Source organism: Haplochromis burtoni, unplaced genomic scaffold (assembly GCF_018398535.1).
Source record: "Haplochromis burtoni strain Fernald_Lab_line unplaced genomic scaffold, NCSU_Asbu1 Contig_7, whole genome shotgun sequence".
NCBI classification, from domain to species: Eukaryota; Metazoa; Chordata; class Actinopteri; order Cichliformes; family Cichlidae; genus Haplochromis; species Haplochromis burtoni.
Window position 1 is genome coordinate 923,616 of NW_024582368.1, and position 19,747 is coordinate 943,362.

The window sequence follows — 19,747 nt, forward strand, 5'->3', positions numbered from 1 at the left end:
TGTGTAGAAATAACGAAGACTTTAGAAAATGCTTAGAAAATGTTAAAACACACCTTTAAACTCAATAGCAATACTACTACTACCAATAATAATAACAACAATAATAATAACAATGATAATGTTGCCTTTTGGTCATTAGTTGCAGTTTTCCAAAAACACTGTGTTACAAAATGCACAGAATCCCAATTAAATAAAAAATAGAATTCAAAAAAATACTATTTCAAGAAAACAAAAATTAAAAAATTATTAAGTAAATGGAAAAATCAAGGGTTTAACTTTTAATCATATTTCAGTATTTTCTTATCTTATAATTAAATGATCTTGTATTTCATTAAAAGGGATTATATCATTGCTAGATGTCAACACTTATAGTCTTAATTTTTTTACCAGCTGAGTAGAAAGGCACTATATAAATACCAGTCCTTGAGCCACAGTGAGTGTCTAAGGGGAAATTATATTAAGAACCTCTATTACTTCAGCTGGAGCATTACTTTATTTAGTTTTTCTTATTTTTTTCACCATGGTCAAGAACGAAATAGGTCAGTGCGCATGTTTCATAAATCTCATATACTAATATGGGAGCAGTATTTTCTTTTCTTTACAAGCAGTTATTTTTTTCATTTTATCGAGCATTTTACGACATATGCTGCTTTTGGACAGCGAGGCCTTCATTTGTTTGTACGCATGGTCAGTGGCACTACTAAATGTATTTGTATTTGTGAATTAAAAAATAATAATAAACCACTGATTTATGCGTGAAACGTTCGCATGCACAATTAGTGCACAGATCTGCGGGTATGCACTATTGATCATCAAGGTACTTTGGCCAGAGCAAAGAAAGCCATAGAACTGTTTTCACCATTTGTTCTGGGCTAAGCTAAATGGCTGCTGGCTGTAGCTTCATAGTTTTCAGTTATGCATTAGAGATTTGGAATTATAAACATTTCATCTCTTTTGGCCTTAATCGCATTCCCTTTTTGTGTCTCAGGGATAACCATCCCCACTCAGGACATCCTCTATAACGCTTTAGGCAATCTGATCAAGGAACGCAAGATTTACCACACAGGCGAGGGCTACTTCATCGTCACTCCACAGACTTATTTCATCACCAACAACATGGTCAGAGAGAAGAACTGGTGGACTTCTTCTTCAGCAGATGACGCTCCTTTACCTCCTCCCGTTACTTACCTGCTAAGTAACGACATCTGCGTCGAGAGCACACAAACGCCCCCAGTCGCCCACTGCAAGTCCTGCAGCTGTTTTAGCCCCCTCCAAATTTCCACTAATGCCATGACTGCTCCAGCAACTGTCCCTCCCTCCACCGTCCCAGATCAGCATTCCGTGTCCGTGTCCATAAGCGAATGCACGGGGAAAAGCTTAAAGTGGCCGCGACCTTTAGATCACAAACCCACCGTGCAACATCAGTCCACCTCCACTGCAGCAGATTGTCAGGCAAGTGAGATCAGCAAGACTACAGCCACTACTAACGCCACCAGCCGCAAAGAAAAAGATAAACCAGGGAGGAGGTTTGGGCTCAGTTTGTTCCGGAGGAATGGAGGAAAAAAGGAGAAACCGAAGAAGGAGTATGCATCTTTTTCAGGCCAGTTCCCTCCAGAAGAGTGGCCTGTAAGAGACGAGGAAGACCTGAACAACTTACCCCGTGATCTGGAGCATGCAATCATCAAACGCATCAACCCTGAGCTAACTGTGGACAATCTGACACGCCATACCGTCCTCATGAAGAAGCTGGAGGAGAGAAGGGAGAGAGGGATAGAAAAAGTGCTGGACAAGGGTGTTGATAAAGATGATAAGGGAGTTGACAAGGGAATGTCTACTGAGGTATTGGCATCTTCAAAACTGAGGCATCATCACTCATCCAAGGCAGGAGCAGGCAAAAGATCTGCTCAGAAAGCCTCTCGCAGCAAGAGGAGGAGCCACTCGTCCAAAGAGAAGCACAGGGAAAAGGAGAAGGACAAGGTTAAGAACAAAGCTTCCATATGTGCGGACAATTATCCAGAGGGGGAGGATTTGATCCCTACGCGGCTCAGAGTGGAAATCGCTGTTGATGAACCAGTTCAAGTGGAAGAATGTGGAACTGCTGAGGGAAAGTCTCTTTATAAGAAACGCATTGAAAACCCTTTCCAGGCACATCCGCTGAAAGAAGCCGAGAACAGAATTTCCGCTGCCAGAGAGCACAGAAGACGAGAGGTGAAAGAGCACAAGACTTCGGGATCAGGGAGGAAGGACCGAACGAGTCATCGCTCCAAATCTTGGGACCCACACCGAGCCAGACTGATGGCAGCAGATGGAGAGAATGAAGGGAAATTCACTACATCTGAAGAACAATACAGCTGCAACCCTGAGAGGGACTTTAGTGCTGATCTTCTTTTCCAGTCGGACACGAAGCCCAGCAGAGAGCTGCCACTAAACTACAGCTCAGTCTACCCACAGAGCAGTACGCTTCGCATAGATGACAAGGTCAGACAGAGAGAGGACAGAGAGAGCAAACATTTTCAGGATGCCCCAGAATATGACAGTGTGCCAGATCGCAGCCAAAATATAGTTGGAAGTCTTCCTAACATCCAGCAGTATTCCAGTGCTAATGCCTCTCTCCCCACCCATCCCTATGAGCTTGCCATAATAAACAATGCATATGATCCAAATCTGCCATGGCCCAAGCCCTCTTTACAGCGGAAACATTCCCTCAGACTCTCCAACCCACAAAAAGACAGCACACAGAGGCCTAATGAGCTCTCTGAAACTACAGAGACCCAGGACCTGCAAGAGATCAGACCTGTCACTGTCAATAACAGAGAGCAAAGAGCCATGAGCCTGGGAGAAAGGCTGGAACTGACATCTAACAGCACTGCCTTGGTAACAGACACTGATGGCTTTACAGAGGACGACTGCAGACTCTATCAGAGAGCAGCCGATCAGGAGGATGATGATGCCTGCAGCTCATTGTGCCTGAATGACGATGAGGTTACAGAGGATGCAAGTAAGTACACAGCAGGTGGTGCGGACTATCAGGGTCACCAGCTGGTTTACCAAAACCACGACTCTAATCTGAAGTATCAGGGACCACACAGTCGCCATTTTAAATCCAACTTTCACCAGCCAGAAATCACCTTAATGCAGGGGTCAGCAGATCGAATTTCTCTGGCAGTCCAGAGGGAAGATACCCTCAGCCCGTCCAGACCTGAAGACACCAGCTGGAGACTCCATCATCAACACCAGAAGATCAGATCACCAAGAACCGAAAGCAAATCCAGCCCAAAACGGGATGCAGCGATCCAGGGAGAAAGACAGCACAAAGATGACCTTGATTTGGACTGTTCAGAAGCATGTGAAGTTGGAGACAGTAGCATCTTTGACTACTGCCAGACTAGCGAGATGGAATCAGACACAGAGACTGTGAGGAAGTCGGCTGATGAAGGTGACGGTGAGTCTGCTCACTGGGCAGCTGAGGTGGAGAAGAAGGAGGAGGAAGAGAAGCATGTACCTCAGGCCCACAGGGCTGCTCTGAGCATGCCCGATGGAGCTAGAGGGCCAGACGTTAGGGAAGCTGTGGAAACGGGAGAGAATCAGAGCATCACAGGAGACAGCGGTATAGATTCTCCAAGGTGAGTCTCTCTCTTTAAATCGTTTTTTATAAATAAGATAATGAGGTGATACTGAATCTTAACAAATCCACTGATCCCAACCCAGATGCACGATCTCTTGTGGTCAGAGTTTTGACTACTTTTCACACCTCTGACTCATGTCTTTCCTATTGTGAGCCCACACCACACTGCATCCTCCACATATTTCTGGAGGGGTTTTGGGCAGAATAAACACCATACTGAGGTTAGTTAACCTCTGGGTTACGTGTCTGCGGTTGGCCATGCTCTCAAGTTGATGTTTTTTCTTATAAAGTAAATTGCAATAAAGCTGAACAAACACCTTGTGGCCACTTATAGCATCCAGTATTTGAACAGAAGGGAGTCATTTATGATAATTATGTATAATTGCTGTGCGGTACTTAAACACTCATGTTATAATCAAAGAGGAAGAAGGGAGTTCTTTTTTTCTTTTTTTTGCCATTGAACTCGCCGTGCACCCTGGTGTGTAGGTAGAAGCAGGGAGTGCACGACCACGTCACATACGTTACTGAAGTGGTGTATTTTTCCTCCACAGGACCCGGGTCAGCTTGGCGTCTAGCAACACTGTCCTTCTTGAAGGCCTCAAGAGAAGAGGCTTTTTGCAGAACCTGGAGAAACTGCATTCGAAGAGCAGTGCCATTCGAGCACAGAGCTCACTGCTGCAGCTGACTCCTGTCATGAACGTGTAGCAGGCTTGAACTTCACGTTGGACCTTCACAGGCCTCATCTGGAAGAGGCCTCAAACCTCGTAGTTATATACGACAGTTAGTAATATATCCGATATCACAGTTTTATGCATATCTTCACATAATGATAGCCATTGCTAAAGAGGCATGTGTACAGGTGTACAGTATATATTTTGTGTTTTTGTAAATAACTTTGTGATATGCCATGGTGCATGGTGTATTAGCAGCACTGTGTCATTTAAATGTACAGTTTTCCTTCTCTACAGCTCTAGTGTTACCCTTTTTCTTTCTCGTCATGTAGAAATTACTACAAATAAAACTGTATATATAAACCCACATTGTCTTGAAATGGACGTCTCCATATGAAACGTTTTACCAACACAATATGAGTGCCTGCAAGAATTATTTTACGCTATGCTATCAGTGTAACTGGCCCCAGTTCATCCATCCATCCATTCGTTTCTTCTGCCTTTCCAACTCAGGATCGTGGGGCAGCTGGAGTTGGGTGAAACTGGGCTGGTTGCCAGTCTGTGGCAGGACTAACACAAAAGGAGAGACAAGCATTCACACACACGTTAACACATACGGCCAATTAACAACTAATTAGCCTAACATGCTTGTCCCGCAAATGTAGGAGGAAGCTGGAGAGACCGACGGCATGCATGTAAACTTCATACAGAAATACCCTGGGATTCAAACCCTGGGATCTTCTTGCTGTCAGGCAACGGCACTGAACAGCTCTGCTTTTATTAAACTGGTAGATATTGCTTAAAACAGACAGATTCTAATGTACTTTATTTTTGTGAATAAATGAATTAAAAAATATGTTGTTGGGTTTTAAGAAGCAAGTAAATTTCGGGGGGTTCACTATCTTGTCTAAGGATGGTTCAACCTGCAGGTTGGAGGAGCCGATGATCAAACCACCAATCTTCATAACAGCGGATAACCTACTCTTGCTCTTGAACCACAGCCACCCCAGTGCAAATATCCATGTGTCTGCATAACCTCAGTATTTCTGAGGGTTACGTGACAATGAGTCCTCAGCCTTGAACGTCTGCCTCAGCAGACTTAGGTCACCCTGCAGTTGAGAATGAATATAAACCAGTGTAGTGGTGAGCGTGGGAGACATTACGTGGATGTTTTTACAGAGGTCACAGGAAATTCCCAAAAGCTTCAAAAGGGCTGTTCCTAGCCTTGAAGGCCAAACAAGTTAAGGTGAGGTTTCAGTTAAAAATGTTCAGCTGCAGGAAGGATAAAACTACTATTTAAACAGATGTTAAACTGAAGACCAGGACCTGCTTCACAGCCGGAATCTCCCTGTTCTTGAAGATGTTTCAAGGAGAAAGAGTGACACCATGTGGAGACACTGTGGAAATGCAACCGCAACCTTGTGTTGAGGTAAACATGCCAACACATTAACCCACATAACCCACCAGTTGTGTGTCAGCAATACGGCATCCATCTAGAAAATAATGGACTTTGTCATAAATCTCTGTACTCCATTGACTGAACACCACAAGGTAGTCAACAACCTTTATTTATCCATATATGTGCCACTCAAACTGGGAAGAGGTGTTACAGGATTTGCCCTTAAGAGAAGTCTATATGGATCTTTTACATGTTTTCTCTCTACAGTGAGGCCATTGACAAAAATGAAGGGGCAAAAAAAATAGACAATATGGTAGTAACAGTGTAAACACATGGTAATATACACAAAAGCAAAAAAAGCAAAAAAATAGGTATCAGTGACATCAAATTAAAATGTAGGGTAAAGTTAGTATGAATAAGAACAAAAGACTCCTGGAACCCCTAACTTTTTTTTCTCAACAGCTCGGCATACATTTCTACATAGCATGCAATAAGGCACCTATCTAACACAAGGAAGAAACCTATGCTACAGTGAAGCACAACTGTTATTGAAATAAAAAGAATATTGCTCACCAAAATGTTCACTCTGATAAAAACTGTATCTCTCTCATTCCCTTTCATATAGCCCAAGCTGTATCTAAAAAAATACATCAGTTTGTAAAAGATATTTTACACAGAACAGTAAATAGAACGCTATCCGTTGGACATTGGAAAATCTTGTAAAAGTGAGATTTTCTCATGTAGTCTTTTAGTATACACAATCTTTTTTCTCTCTCCATTTAGATCAAATTGTGATAGTTCGCAGATCAACATGAGTAAGAGTTACCTATATGCTATACACAGGTAATTGAATTAGTCTCCAAAGGAATAAAGTGTGATGTTGCATTTAATGTACATTTGGTGCTTGGGTACAGAGGAAACCGCACGGTAAATAATTAGGACACGGCTCATGTTGGAATATGCTACCCATTAGGTTTTTATTTTCTATTATGCATTTCTTTATGGCTAAACCGCAGGTCATAATAGACAGTGTGTCAGCCAGCCAGTATTGCTCTCTGTACAGTCTATGCAGCAACGCCAACTCATCATAGACATACAAAATAACAACCTTATAAATATACAGGATGGCTCAAGTCTGGTGGAGCCCAATGTCAAGAACAAGCTGCAACTGAACACCTGCAACAATTTGATCTCCAGCACTTTAAAAAAAAAAAAAAAAAAAAAAATGGAGACAAAGTGGAGCTTACTATCAAAAATGTAATCTTTTGAAACATCACACTAGTCACCTATACATATATATAAAAGAAAATCAATATTATTTACATTGGATTTCTGATATTTGCTTCACATGGGTTGTGTGAGAGAAAATGAAAGAGCTATTTAAATCGAAACAGTTCTCGTTCACCAATTGTGTCGGTAACCTTGGATAAAGTTGCAGCTGAAAAGCTTATTTGCCCACCTGAAGGTGCATGACTGAAAAACCATCCAGTGGGCGAAACACATTTCCCCCCCACCGCTCCCCCAGGTAACAAATTTATAATGTAGATCTTCAAATCACATTTTGTTTTCTTTAAAAGTGTTCGAAAAGAGGTCCTGGAGCATGTGAAGCATAATCACAAACAAGAATAGAGACTTCTTCAAGAATCTATTATTATACCCTCTTTAAACTGAGCACAAAGCCCCGGGTTCAGCTCTGAATTATAGGTTGCAGTCTTTCAGGCCAAGCCGCGTCCTTTTGAAGACTTGTGTGTTACTGTCCATCCATTCTCAGCTGCTCCACTTCAGCGTCATGTGCTTACCTGACCTCTCCTGTCTATAGAAGCTGGGTCTGGCATTTCCTGTCATGTGGTAATATCAATGAAGAGAACATTGGTAGAACATAAATGAGGATAGGATAAGGGAGGGTTTCTTGGGAGCGGGGGGAGCCGCGTTGCATGGGACCACATGTGAGGGTGGGAAAAGGGTGCTCACTGGTCTACGTGGATCCTATGATGTCTGGAGAGGGAAGAAGAATGGTTAAAGCCTTTTCCACATTGGGAGCATCTGTATGGCTTTTCAACCGTCAGGATGCGCTGCTTTGGGAAGGTATTGTTGGGGAATCCCTTCCCTGTGGGGATGGTGGTGTACTGCTGCTGTTGTGCCTGCGGTGGTTGCGGCTGCTGCTGTTGTTGCTTGTTCTCCAAGTGAACTCTCTGATGCCTTGCAAGTGAGGAGGAGTGATTGAATCTTTTGCCACAGTGAGCACAGGTGTAGCTCTTTCCCTCAGAGTGGACTCTTTGGTGCCGCGACAAGGAAGAGGAATGATTGAAGCCCTTATCACAGTGGTGACACATGTAGGGCTTCTCTCCCTGCTGGTGCACTCTCTGCTTTGGGGGAGTGCCGTAGGTCATGGGTTTCCCAGGCTGAGGTGGAGAAAACACTGGATTCTGCAGGTGTGTCTTGTGATGACGGGAGAGTGAAGAGGAGTGATTAAAGCCCTTGTTGCAGTGTCTGCAGGTGTAGGGCTTGCCTCCGGCATGGACTTGCTGGTGCTTCTTCAGATGACGTTTGCGGACAAAACTCTTCCTGCACATGTTGCATTTGTACGGTTTCTCGCCCGAGTGGATCCTCTGGTGCTCTCTCAGAGTGGCGGCTGCAGCAAAACACTTCCCGCACTGTGCGCATCGGTGGGGTTTGTCTCCAAGCACGACCGCAGCATGGGTCTTCTGGTGCTGCTTCAGGTTTGAAGATGTAGCAAAGCCTTTGCCACACTGCCCACAGGTATATGGCTTCTCACGTGCGTGCACCTCCTGGTGTTTTTTCAGATGCCTTCTGCGGACAAAGCTCTTCCGACACTGAGTGCACTTGTAGGGTTTGTCCTCTGAATGCATCTTCATGTGTTCCCTTAGGGTGATTGCAGCTGCAAAGCTCTTACCACACTCTGAGCATCTGTGGGGCTTGTCTGGCAAATGAATCATCTGATGAGACTTAAGGCTGAAGGCATCAATAACATCTTTGCCCATCATCTCAACTCCTGGAGAGACATAGGGCTTCTCTTTCATGTGAATTTTCATATGCTGCTTGAGACTGGCCTCTACAGCAAAGCTCTCACCACAGTGGACACAGATGTAAGGGTTGAGGTCCTTGTGGATCTCAAAGTGCTGGTGAAGATCAGCTATGCTGCCAAAAATTTCCCCGCACTCGTTGCACTGCAGGCCATGGGCTTCATGTATGATTACACCGTTTTCAGACTCAACTGTCAGCTCCCCGCCATGGTCAGACTCCACTTTTACCACATGTTCACTTTCCGTCTTAAGCAGCACCTCTCCCAGCAGAGCCTCGTTTCCCGTCGTCTTGATTTCAGCTCCAGTGAAACAGTGCATGTCACCATGTTCCACTTTAATGTAATCATGGTCTGTCTCGGCTACAATTGCATCCACACACGCTACAGCTCCGAGCTCTGTCCCCAGTCCCTGGATCTTTAAGTCTGAACCGTGGATTTCCAGCTCTAATCCACGCTTTTCTTCTGTCATAATCTCAGTTTCTGCGCCATAGTGAAGGTCGACATGGCTGTGGGCTATGACACACTCCGACCCAAGTGTGTCAAGGCCGGGTGTGTCACATTCAGTCTCTGACTCGGCCATGAGAACACACTCCAACCCCACGACCTCCGTTTTCTTGCCGGATGATGACCTACTAAAGAATCGGGGGGATAGACCTTTGTCTTGTGTTGTGCCGCGCTGTTGCTCTTGTTGTCAAGCAGACCTGTGAGAGTGGAAAATAAACAATTTATTTTAGATAACTGTTCACAGCCAAAGGCATTTGGTAAAGAAAAACTTTTGCTTGACTGTCACTTATAAATGTAATGAAATTTTAAGTAGGAGTCTAAGTCTGGGTGACAGATCATGGCAAAGTTTACTAACTTTGGTAAAATTGTAGATTTGCTGAACTTGAAAACGGAGTCCTTAAAATGGTGGGTTTTCTGGAAACTTTTGGGCTTTCAGGGAGCACCAAAAGTTGGACTGAAAGACAAAATTAGAGCAATATTATTAATCAAAACATGAAGTTTGACCTCGATTACCTCGTTTTCATAATAACAACTGAAATCCAAAACAGTAACTGACACTAAAATTCAGTTAATCACACAGCACTAGCCCAGTTTCAGCCAACATAGTCGAGTCATTTCTGAAAAAACAGGATAATTGAATAAACAGAATATCAGCACTTACTAATAAGTATACTCTTAAGTATTAATTGTTGAGCAAGACGTGTACACTATGAGCAGACATCAGATCTATTATTTAACAAATAAAACAAGAGTAAAGTGAATAGTTCATCCATTTATTACAAGCACATGGCAATCACATGGGAAGTGTGAAAGTATGACCACTGTTCAGTTCTGTCCCTTTTACAAAAACGTGTTTTCTGTTACAGTTGCACAGTTTACATTGGATAAGTGGAAGAAAATTGATGGATCCATCATTGGGAGGATTTAAAGCCATACCAAAAAAAAAGATTTAATACTGAATCAAACATACACAGCCTCTCCAAATTATAAGTTAAATAAGACAGTTTTCACGCCAACAGTCAGGTTTAATCTAGCTAGACAAGGTAAGCAAAAGCAAATCTTGGTGAACATAATTTTGCCACCTAGTCTCCAGGTAAAGATCACTGTATGTCCAGGATATACAGTCATGACCTCCACAAACACAAAAAAGCAGCACAAACAAACGATGGTGACTCGTTTGTTTAACAGATGATCGGCAAGACAAGAGGGGCCACAATTGGATTTAAGTGTATTTGTATATTGTACTATACAACCACTGGCCTAAGGTAATGGGTTTTAAAACTGCTCAATCTTTAGCATTATGCTCAGAAACTGTGCATGAATAAAGTGGTGGGACAGGAGTATTATAATGTTTTCATGCCTGCACTCCTCATCTCACATAACCTGATAATTTCAAATACTACTAAGAAAGGTTTACCAACAATTTGCTAGCCAAGTTAGCGTAGACTTCCTCAGCTAACAAATGTTAAAACCCAACTGAACATCATAATCAGACTCGCAATTCTATCTTAATCCGCAAGCAAAAAACTTGGCTGGCCTACACTTGTCGCTTATCTGCGCAGTTCATTATGAGTCATAACTGAATACATCTCGAAATAAGAACGGGACATCTAAACAGCAGGGTTTTGTTATTAAACATTTAACTGCTGGTTGCTAGCCTTCCAAATAAGCTACAAATAGCCAATATAGCCGCTAGTTAGCTGGCTACGGTCGATGGGAGACTGGTTAACGATAAAACAGCATTGTGTTAGCTGCTAATGTGTTCACGATTTAGCCAGCTAACTAGCTTCAAGGAAAACCTCACCAGAGTAATTGTAGTGAGAAGTCCATAAACAGCGAAATACTTACACCAAACCAGCACTGAATTTTGCGCTCAAGTGCAATTTATGACAACGACCGACGCGGAAATTCTCCTTGTGCGAGTATTAACAGGCCATCTTGTTGTGCCACACCAGCACTTCCAGGCTAGCCAAGATTACACACTCGCCTAAGATGGCTGCCGCTTGCTAATGGTAGCTGCACTAGCTTCCGCCATTCTAAACATTAAAATTAGAGCGATCTCGACAGCGCTATGCTCACAAAGATTAACCAAGAGTGCTCAGGAAACCACAGAGACAACCATAAATCATAGTTTGAGCGCTAGTAACGTTATCGCACAACACCAACGCCGACGACGAGTTGGTTAGCACGCTAAGCGCCACACCGTGATTTCCAGTCAGGAGTGGGCTAGCTGAAACAAAGATGGCTAACCATGAAAGCCCGAAACGGTGTGCGAAAAGCCCGGGAAAGGACGTCTTTTACGCAGACAAGAACTTCTCGAAACACAAATCCGCCGCCATATGCAGCTTGAAATGAATTATACGGACAAAAACAACCAAGAAAAGCCGTTTAATCGCTACTTGAAAGGACACGATGAGTCTTGGCTACAAACCCGAAGCACTCCTTCACTGCGGCAGCAGTCGACAAACCGCACGCACGACTCCAATGGCGGCCTTGCTGATGTTAGCAGCTATCCAGCCGAGACATTATTAGCGTGCTGGCTAGATAGCCACGATGCCAAGCTAACCCCCAGCTAATCCAGTCTGCTAACACAGTTAGAGCCTACACTCCAGTTTAGTTATATAGCCTGTAGATAGTAAAACACTGGAGCGGAAGCTTTACTAAACCGCCCATCCGACCATGTTTAAGTGTGGTTTCGCATGCAAAGACAAACTGCAAGCAAATAGAAAGAAATACAGACGAGTTGAGTCTGCAGCAATCGCAAACAGCAATCAAAAAATAGCCTGAATAGGAATCGAACCTGAAATAGTCTTTTATACCAGTGTGTTGCTGTGCTTGCCTGCTGTTCTAGCAGCACATAATGTCACAAGCAGTGCCAGCCCGGGCCTGTATTTTTCCATCTCAAAGTTCAGAACCCGAGGCGCACAAGACACACCGCTGACTAAAATAACGATTAAAAACTACGATGATATATTAAGCTGAACACAAACGACCCTCTATGCCTCTCTGCCGTTGCTGCTATTGATGCCAGAGTATACTGAATTTAAACGATATAACACATCATTAGGAATAAAGGATCACGGCTGTTTAAACGTGTAAATTCTTGCAGGCCCGCACCCACCTTTCTGTCCGCTTACTTTGTGACTGCTGAAAAGAGAATTTTAAAAAGAGAGAAGCGTTGCAAACTGTATGTAGTAAGCCTGGGTAGACTGCTCAGTATCTTCCTCCCTCTCTAGCCCTCTCTCTCTCTTTCTCTATGCCTGTGTGTGTAGCTGGCGCCACAGCTCATCTGGCGCCAACGTTGGACAACCGACGCACTTTAGCGAAAGCAACCATTGTCCTTTCAACGCAGCACGGAAACCACAATCACCCCCTACAGGCTGGGAGTCGACAATGCACCACAGACACAAGTCTGGAGATTTCCTTTACGGTTTTTAGTTTGCAGTGTTTATCCATAACAGTGTCTCTGACGTTATTTTACTGTATTGTAACAAAGTTGAATATGAGGTTTATATCAGTTCACCTGCTAATGTTCCTGTTTCTTCCACCCCCCAAAAAAGGCAAGCTATGACAATACAGATCAATAAAATAAAATATAATGTGAAAAAAATACTCTAACATGGCAAAAAAAAAAAACGTGCAATAAATCTAAATTCAAAAAAGTTTTTTTTAAGCCTAAATAAATAATTGAATATATAAAGCTGTATTTGTGTGGTCCTCAAGCTCAGGGCCTTTACCATTGGCCAAGTATATTAGCTGTTCCTAGCACTGCACTCCTTTGGACAGATGCCGGAATCTGCTGCAGCCACTTTTCCAGTTTCCAGCTCCTTCCATAAAATCCACATCTGCTCCAGTTGTTCCTTCAGTTCCTGGTCCCTGCTTTGTAACCATATTATGTGGATAGTGTAGTGGCAGCTTTACAGTCTCTGGAACAACAGGTTGGAGACCAAATACTGGTCAGGGCATGTATCCAGTAAAGGTCCCCAGAGTAGATCCTCAATTATCCTAAATTCCCTCAGGGCACAAGCAAGGGACACATAACTAACAAGGTCAGAAGAACCACTGCAAACTACTAAGAAAAAGGCTACTGTTACACTGATAATATAGCACTGATTGAATGCTACTATGCCAGTCAGCCGACCAAAATGAGGGCAGGTGTTGGACTGAAAGCAAGAAAATGCAGATACATCTGTGTCTGGACGATATCTGCTCATTCTACCAGTCTCGGTCTACCAGTTAGGGCTGTAATAGCTTCTTTGTAGGTGATCATATTCACTCAAAAACATAATCAGGACATAATACAGGGGGAAGAGTGGGCAGCTATGAAGAGAAAGAAGAGTTTAAAGGCAGTTGGTCCAGATGACTTACCTGTGGAGGTACGGAGGTGTACATGAGAGAGGGTGGTGGACTTTGTAAACAGACTGTTTTGCACAGTATTGGAGAGTAAGAGGATGTCTGAGGAATGGAGAAGAACTGTGGTGGCACTAATTTTCAATACAGGTGATGTGTAGAGCTAAATTACTAATAACTAAATGAGTAAATTATTATTACTTTCTTATGGGCTTTATTAACATTTCATTGTAATTTTTTGCAGCCAATCATTGCAACAGACACAAAGTAGCAAGACTTCAGGCAGATATTTGATGCATAAAGTGACAAAGAAAAAAAAAACGAATCTACAGAGATGAGTCAGGACAAAATCCTTTTCCCCATAAAAATGTCTGAAAATAATAATTAATTAGAAAATCAAAGATAAAAATCAATCAAACAAACAAAAATGAAATGGAGAAGTTTAAAAGGTTAATATAATATAAACATCATCATCAGGTCAGCAAGGTTCTTTAAGTCATCTGTATATAATAGTCACCAATGACCCCCTTTGGACTTTTACATAGAAATGATTGTATGTATTCTGTCACTGATTACAACTGTTATTGCCAACATATTCCTAAACAATTATAATTCTTATTTGAATGTTCAATTTGCTGACTTCTACATTTACAAATATTTGCTTAAAACATACTGAATTAGTTTGTCACAGTGAAAAGATGATGGGTGGGGGAGTTGTTAGGCAAATTTAGCCTGAATATTAGCACAAAATTCTGTAGGGAAAATATCAAAGCGAACACCTTCTTGCAAACTGTAGGAGATGTGAGACTACACTGTATACCTGTCACTCAAAAAATGCAGAAAGATGACAAAGGGTTAAAAAAAATCAAAATGGCTTTTTGTTTTTTTTGTTTTTTGTATGACACTAGTCTTTTTTTTAATGGAAATCCATCGGCTTTGGGGGGAATTATCAACTACTGGCACAGCAGTCTAGATGCTTCTATTATATTTTCACAATGCACACATGTAGATTTGGTGTAGTAAAGAAGGAATCCCACAAGATGATGCTGTTTTCCCCTTCACATTGTTGATGAATGTTCTGTTAGTGAGAGTGGCATTAAGTATGGTTACATATAGAGGTCTATAAAACACAACCATAACAAATGAATTCCTCAACAGTCTAGCTAGTAATTCTGACACTTTTATGATATTTAGTTATTAAGTTCATCAGTAAGTAGTCCTTTTTTTATTTCCTTTTTGCTGTCTCACTTGTCTTTATTTCAGGCACCACCCATTCTTTGATTATTTAAAGTCCAACTAGGAATACTGGTTTTACAAAGAGAGCGTATTACATAGCAGACATTCTGTTACTCACAGCTTTTGTCACGCAGTTTCAGTGTAGCGATCAACTTCAGGAGCTCCTCGTAGATTCCTTGCGCTGCTTACTTTCAGTCAAGTCTTTTCTTTAGCTGCTCATCTCATCAGATTTCCTAAAAACTTCACACAGCCGCTGAACTTTAATCACCTGTGGATTGTTTTTTTTTTCTAAATATATATTTTTTATCTCCTGGTAAGAAAATGTCACACAGCGGGAGCCTGGATTTGGACAGATACACCAGCTTGGATAAATCTCGTCGACCCAACAGTCGCAACCAAGCCAGGACCCTGGCCAGGAGCGGGGACGTCCTGTGCGACTTCTGCACAACAAAGAAGCAGAAAGCTGAGAAGTCCTGCTTGGTGTGCCTGGCATCCTACTGTGAGACTCACGTCCAGTCTCACTACAACTACCCTACCCTGATGAAGCACAAGCTGGTCAAAGCTACGGGTCAGATGAGAGAGAAGCTCTGCGCACAGCATGACAAGCTGCTGGAGGCTTTCTGTCGCACTGATGAGACATCTGTGTGCGTTTTGTGCATGATGGATGAACACAAACACCATGACATCGTCCCGGCTGGCACTGAGAGGACTGAGAAACAAGTAAGTGGCAAAAGCAACACTGTGAACACAGCAAATAAGTTATCGACAATCCACTAATGACTAGTGATGGCTTCTTTCTTGTCTTTGCTGCTATAGAAACAACTTAGTGTTACGCTGCACAAATCCCAACAAAGGATTGATCAGAGGGTTAAAAAGTGGCAAGACCTCCGACAGGCTGTCGAATCACTTAAAGTAAGTCAGAAAGTTGCCTCGTGCAAGTCACACTAATCTAACTATAACAATTAAAATATTCTTTTTAAAAGTAACCGTTTTTAACTCATGATGTGAAAAAATCTTCCTCTCCTTTGTATCTCACCAGCATTCTGCTCAAACAGTCTTAGAGGAAAACGAGCGCATATTCACTGAGCTTCTGCTTTCCATCGAGAGAAAGTATATTGAAGTCAAGGAAATGATCCGCACCCACGAAAGGACCACCGTGACCCAGGCCGAAACACTGCTGGATCGTTTAGAAGAGGAGATTACTCTGCTGAAGAAGAAGCACAATGACCTGGAGTTGCTTTCACACACTGATGATCACATACACTTCCTACAGGTGAGGCTGGCGACCCCAACCAAGATAACATATGGTGCGAACGTCAGGGGTCTTTGGAGAAAAGAGTAAAAATATTCACTGTCTGGTATGTCTCATGCGTCTTCTTCTTCTTCTTTTTTTTCCCACCAGAGTTGGCAGTCCCTGTCAGGCCCCTCGGGATATGAAGATCTCAACAAAATCAGAGTCGCACCCTATTACTCCTTTGATGCTACCAAGAGAGCCATCTCTGCACTGAAATTACAAGTGGAAGAAGTCAGCAAAGTTGAAATGAGCAAAATCTCAGGAGCAGGTGAACAGACTTGCCTTTTTTCATCTCAGATAGCGCAGATGATATGTGCTTTTTTCTGTTGTTTCTTAATCTGCTGTTGTGTATGTGCATTTTTAATTTGCCTTCACAGTGAAGGAAGTCCACATCACAGAAGAAAATGAAGAAAGAAAGTCAAGAAGAGAATCCGTGCTGAGGGAGGAACCAAAGATAAGAGAAGAACCAAGAGCAAGAGAAGATTTCTTGAGATGTGAGTTACCGGATTCATTTTTGTAACCTTCCTTCAGCCTATCTGTAAACCTTCAGCACCAGCATTGCATTTACAGAAAATCCTACTTACATACTGTCATGGGAAGCACATTTTGTATTTTATCTAATGTTAAATAGCTCCAGTTACTGTTTCATGCATGGATATGCAGCTCTGTGTGTGAAATGACCGAAACTTGCAGTGGGAGGTATGCTGGTGGCAGAACTGGTTTGGTGAAACATAAGGAAGCAAAGTTACTTAAGTAAATACAGGTGTTCCTGCTTTTATGGCACCTATAAAAACCTTTGAATGAGCTGATTCATGGGAGCTAGAAACCTTTTTTAAAGGTATAATCACAATTGTTACCATACTCAGGCACTTATCTCTCATAGAGATATAACAAACAATAGATGCAAATATATGAAAAATAGGAAAGAATAATTAGATTATATGTAGTGAAACATTCTATATATGAGCTAAAAATCGTAATATTTCTAAAGTATAGCAGGAGGTTTTGAAGTTTTCATACTCTAACAGTATCTGAGGACAAAGGCCGGTATATCAACATATGTTACAGACCTGATGAACTGGTGTGTGTAGTGCTCTGTGTGTGTGTGTCACTGCTCATAGGTCTTTGAAACTGTGCTTTGACGTGGCAAGGAGGAGTAAGATGGAGTCCAGGGAAAAAAGCTGTTCCTCAGTCAGTTACTGTGATGATGTATTGTCCTGAACTATCCACAGGGAGTGTCAAGGGTGTGGTAGGACTTTGAATATACTGCTGGCCCTCTTTGTCAGATAGCTAGCATAGATGTTATCCAGGATTGAGAGCTCTGTTCAGGTAGCTGCACATGGTGGCACAGCTGGTGAGGATACTCTCCATGGTCCTCTTTAGTTAGCTGTTTTAAAACAGAGACTCTGGCGAACTTTACTTTGCCTTTTCCAGAGTTTTTGACTTGTTTTTCTGCTGTGTTCAGATGCTGGTCAGCTGATTCTGGATGTCAACACTGTTCACCCCAACCTTCACTTGTCTGAGGGTAACAGAGCTGCCACGATGAAGAATGAACCCAAGAACTACCCTGACCACCCTGACCGATTTGACCACTGGCAGCAGGTGAGGTTTCACATTAAACAGGATGAAAGAGAGAGTTGATCAAATTATTAGGGGAAAAAAGTAATTTCTATAGTTTGTGAAATCATGCCTTTTAAGCTTTCATTTCATCCTTTCTCTTCCAGGTGTTGTGCAGGGATAGTGTGATTGGGACTCGTTGCTACTGGGAGGTGGACTGGAAGGGAACAGAGATAGATGTGGCTGTTACCTACAGAGGAATCCGTCGTAAAGGGAATGCCAATGAATGCAGCTTCGGCTGGAATGACAAGTCCTGGAGTCTGTACTGCTCTGACTCCAAATTCTCTTTTGTGCACAACAACAAAAGCACAGACATCACAGCTCCGGTGTCTTCTCGTATTGGCGTGTACCTGGACCATGCAGCAGGAACACTGGCATTTTACAGTGTCTCTGATGGCATGCGTCTTTTGCACAAGATCCAGACCACATTTAAAGAGCCACTCTACCCTGCATTCAGTGTGTGGGGCTTTGGTACGAGTATAAGACTGTAAGATATTCTTCAGACTTACATTCTCCTTAAATCTGTGACATCTAGCACGTGGTGTTTGAGTCATTTTTGCTGGTTTTATCTTCTTTTATTTAACTTTTTCCTGATAAGTCTTTTTATGAGTGTTTTGGTTACAGGTTGCTCTTTTAAGGGAAATTAAGATATAACGGGTGCCATTAGTAAGTAGAAAAACATTAAATCATTGATCAGGATGCTTTCTCACGTTTTCTTTCTTTCTCTTTATTATGTTAATGTATTATATATTTACATCACTGACATGTTGCACATGTCTGTAAAATACATTTTTTTAAATATTGCTACTGATTAATTTGTCATTTTCTGTAATCTTATTAAAAACACAATAAATAGAAAGTGACTCACATTACTGGGAATGACGTTGCTGTAAGGGCTGATGTTAATCAGTCTATTAATACGTTATTCCTTCAACAACTTAGATTCAACAGTTTCTTTTCTTGTTCAAGTAAGTGACTAAAAAAATGTAATATCATAATACCATGTCATATTGACTGATACTGACTATTTTAACTAATACTGGCCACTTATTAAACACTTTTGAATTTCATCAGCAATAACCAGGAATTGATGGGTCATCTAATCAGCTGATAACAAAGACATTTCAAAGCAGCCAAAATGGAATAAAGTTTCTACCCAGTTGATTTTTTTTAAATGTATAATAACTTTAGTATAAATTAAGTCCTTCATGGTATGCTTGGTATAAAAATCTAGGTAAACATGTGACCTTCTATATGCTAAAACCAGGGGCTAAGTGGAGTTTTGTAGTTAAATCAGGTGTTGCAGTGCAATGTGGGGATGTGAATTACTTAAAAACAAGTCACATATGAATTTCTTTTGTGAGCTGCAGTAGATTTTTCTTAATGTACAGGCTGTGATCAGCTGATCCGTGTTGCTACTGTGTTTTCTGTTTTACTTGATGTAACTTAACACATCATGTACTGATCCAACATCTGACTGAAGAACTCTGATTAAAAATAAATTTGGACATTAATGCAAGATTTAAATTTCCAGTTTATAAAACTGGAAAACTTTTCTTATTTTCAATTTATTCTGTATCTTAACTTTTTATGATTTATTTTTTACAGCATTTCATTTTGTCATTTATTTTACTCTAATTTGTGTAAAATGCTTTTTGAGCACATGAAAGGTGCTTTATAAATAAGCATTACTTACCTACTTTTGAAAAAACGCTCTCATCTTCCTCTCCTGTCCTCTTTCTTACATTTTTCACTACCTCTGTGTTGCACACCGATGTTTTTTCTCGCCCTGGGAAATAAAGCAACTGTACATTAGATACATTTTGTGATGCACTGCTTGAGTTGTGTGTGTGATGATGTTTGTTGAACTTTGAAATTACCTGCAAAAAAAAAATTACTCCATTTATGGTTGGTCCTCTTCTGTAACGTGAGCTAGATATTGAATATGCTCACATTTGCACCTTGAAGCCATCAAAGGGATGAGAAAAAAACAATGTGCTGAAAGGTG

The 19,747-nt window shown here is 41.8% G+C and overlaps 3 protein-coding genes across 5 annotated transcripts in view; 2 read left to right on the forward strand and 1 right to left on the reverse strand.

The window, feature by feature from the left end:
- Positions 1-6,937, forward strand: part of stox1 (storkhead box 1) — a 24,625-nt gene extending 17,688 nt beyond the window's left edge. Inside the window, exons 3-4 of the mRNA XM_005913947.3 lie at positions 989-3,623; positions 4,177-6,937. Of these exons, the coding sequence (XP_005914009.1) occupies positions 989-3,623; positions 4,177-4,330 (2,789 nt within the window). The 3' untranslated portion in view covers positions 4,331-6,937. The remainder of the gene's footprint in view (positions 1-988; positions 3,624-4,176) is intronic.
- Positions 5,846-12,565, reverse strand: si:ch211-198a12.6 (uncharacterized protein LOC563253 homolog). Of its 3 annotated transcripts, none has more exons than XM_005913953.3 (3): positions 12,364-12,565; positions 9,598-9,696; positions 5,846-9,439 (listed from the first exon to the last, which is right to left on the reverse strand). In XM_005913953.3, exon 3 carries the CDS (start codon positions 9,316-9,318, stop codon positions 7,663-7,665), a length of 1,656 nt encoding a protein of 551 aa, XP_005914015.1. In that variant the 5' UTR covers positions 9,319-9,439; positions 9,598-9,696; positions 12,364-12,565; the 3' UTR covers positions 5,846-7,662. The 3 variants fall into 3 exon arrangements, with proteins under 3 accessions (XP_005914015.1, XP_005914016.1, XP_005914017.1); XM_005913954.3 differs by lacking the exon at positions 12,364-12,565 and adding an exon at positions 11,674-12,357; XM_005913955.2 differs by lacking the exon at positions 12,364-12,565 and adding an exon at positions 11,091-11,667.
- A 2,368-nt stretch (positions 12,566-14,933) lies between these two features.
- On the forward strand, positions 14,934-18,816 carry ftr14l (finTRIM family, member 14-like). Its single transcript, XM_005913951.3, has 7 exons — positions 14,934-15,548; positions 15,645-15,740; positions 15,868-16,101; positions 16,231-16,390; positions 16,500-16,616; positions 17,588-17,724; positions 17,847-18,816. The coding sequence occupies exons 1-7, from the start codon at positions 15,150-15,152 to the stop codon at positions 18,228-18,230; spliced, it is 1,527 nt and encodes a 508-aa protein (XP_005914013.1). The 5' UTR covers positions 14,934-15,149; the 3' UTR covers positions 18,231-18,816.
- Positions 18,817-19,747: the final 931 nt, after the last annotated feature.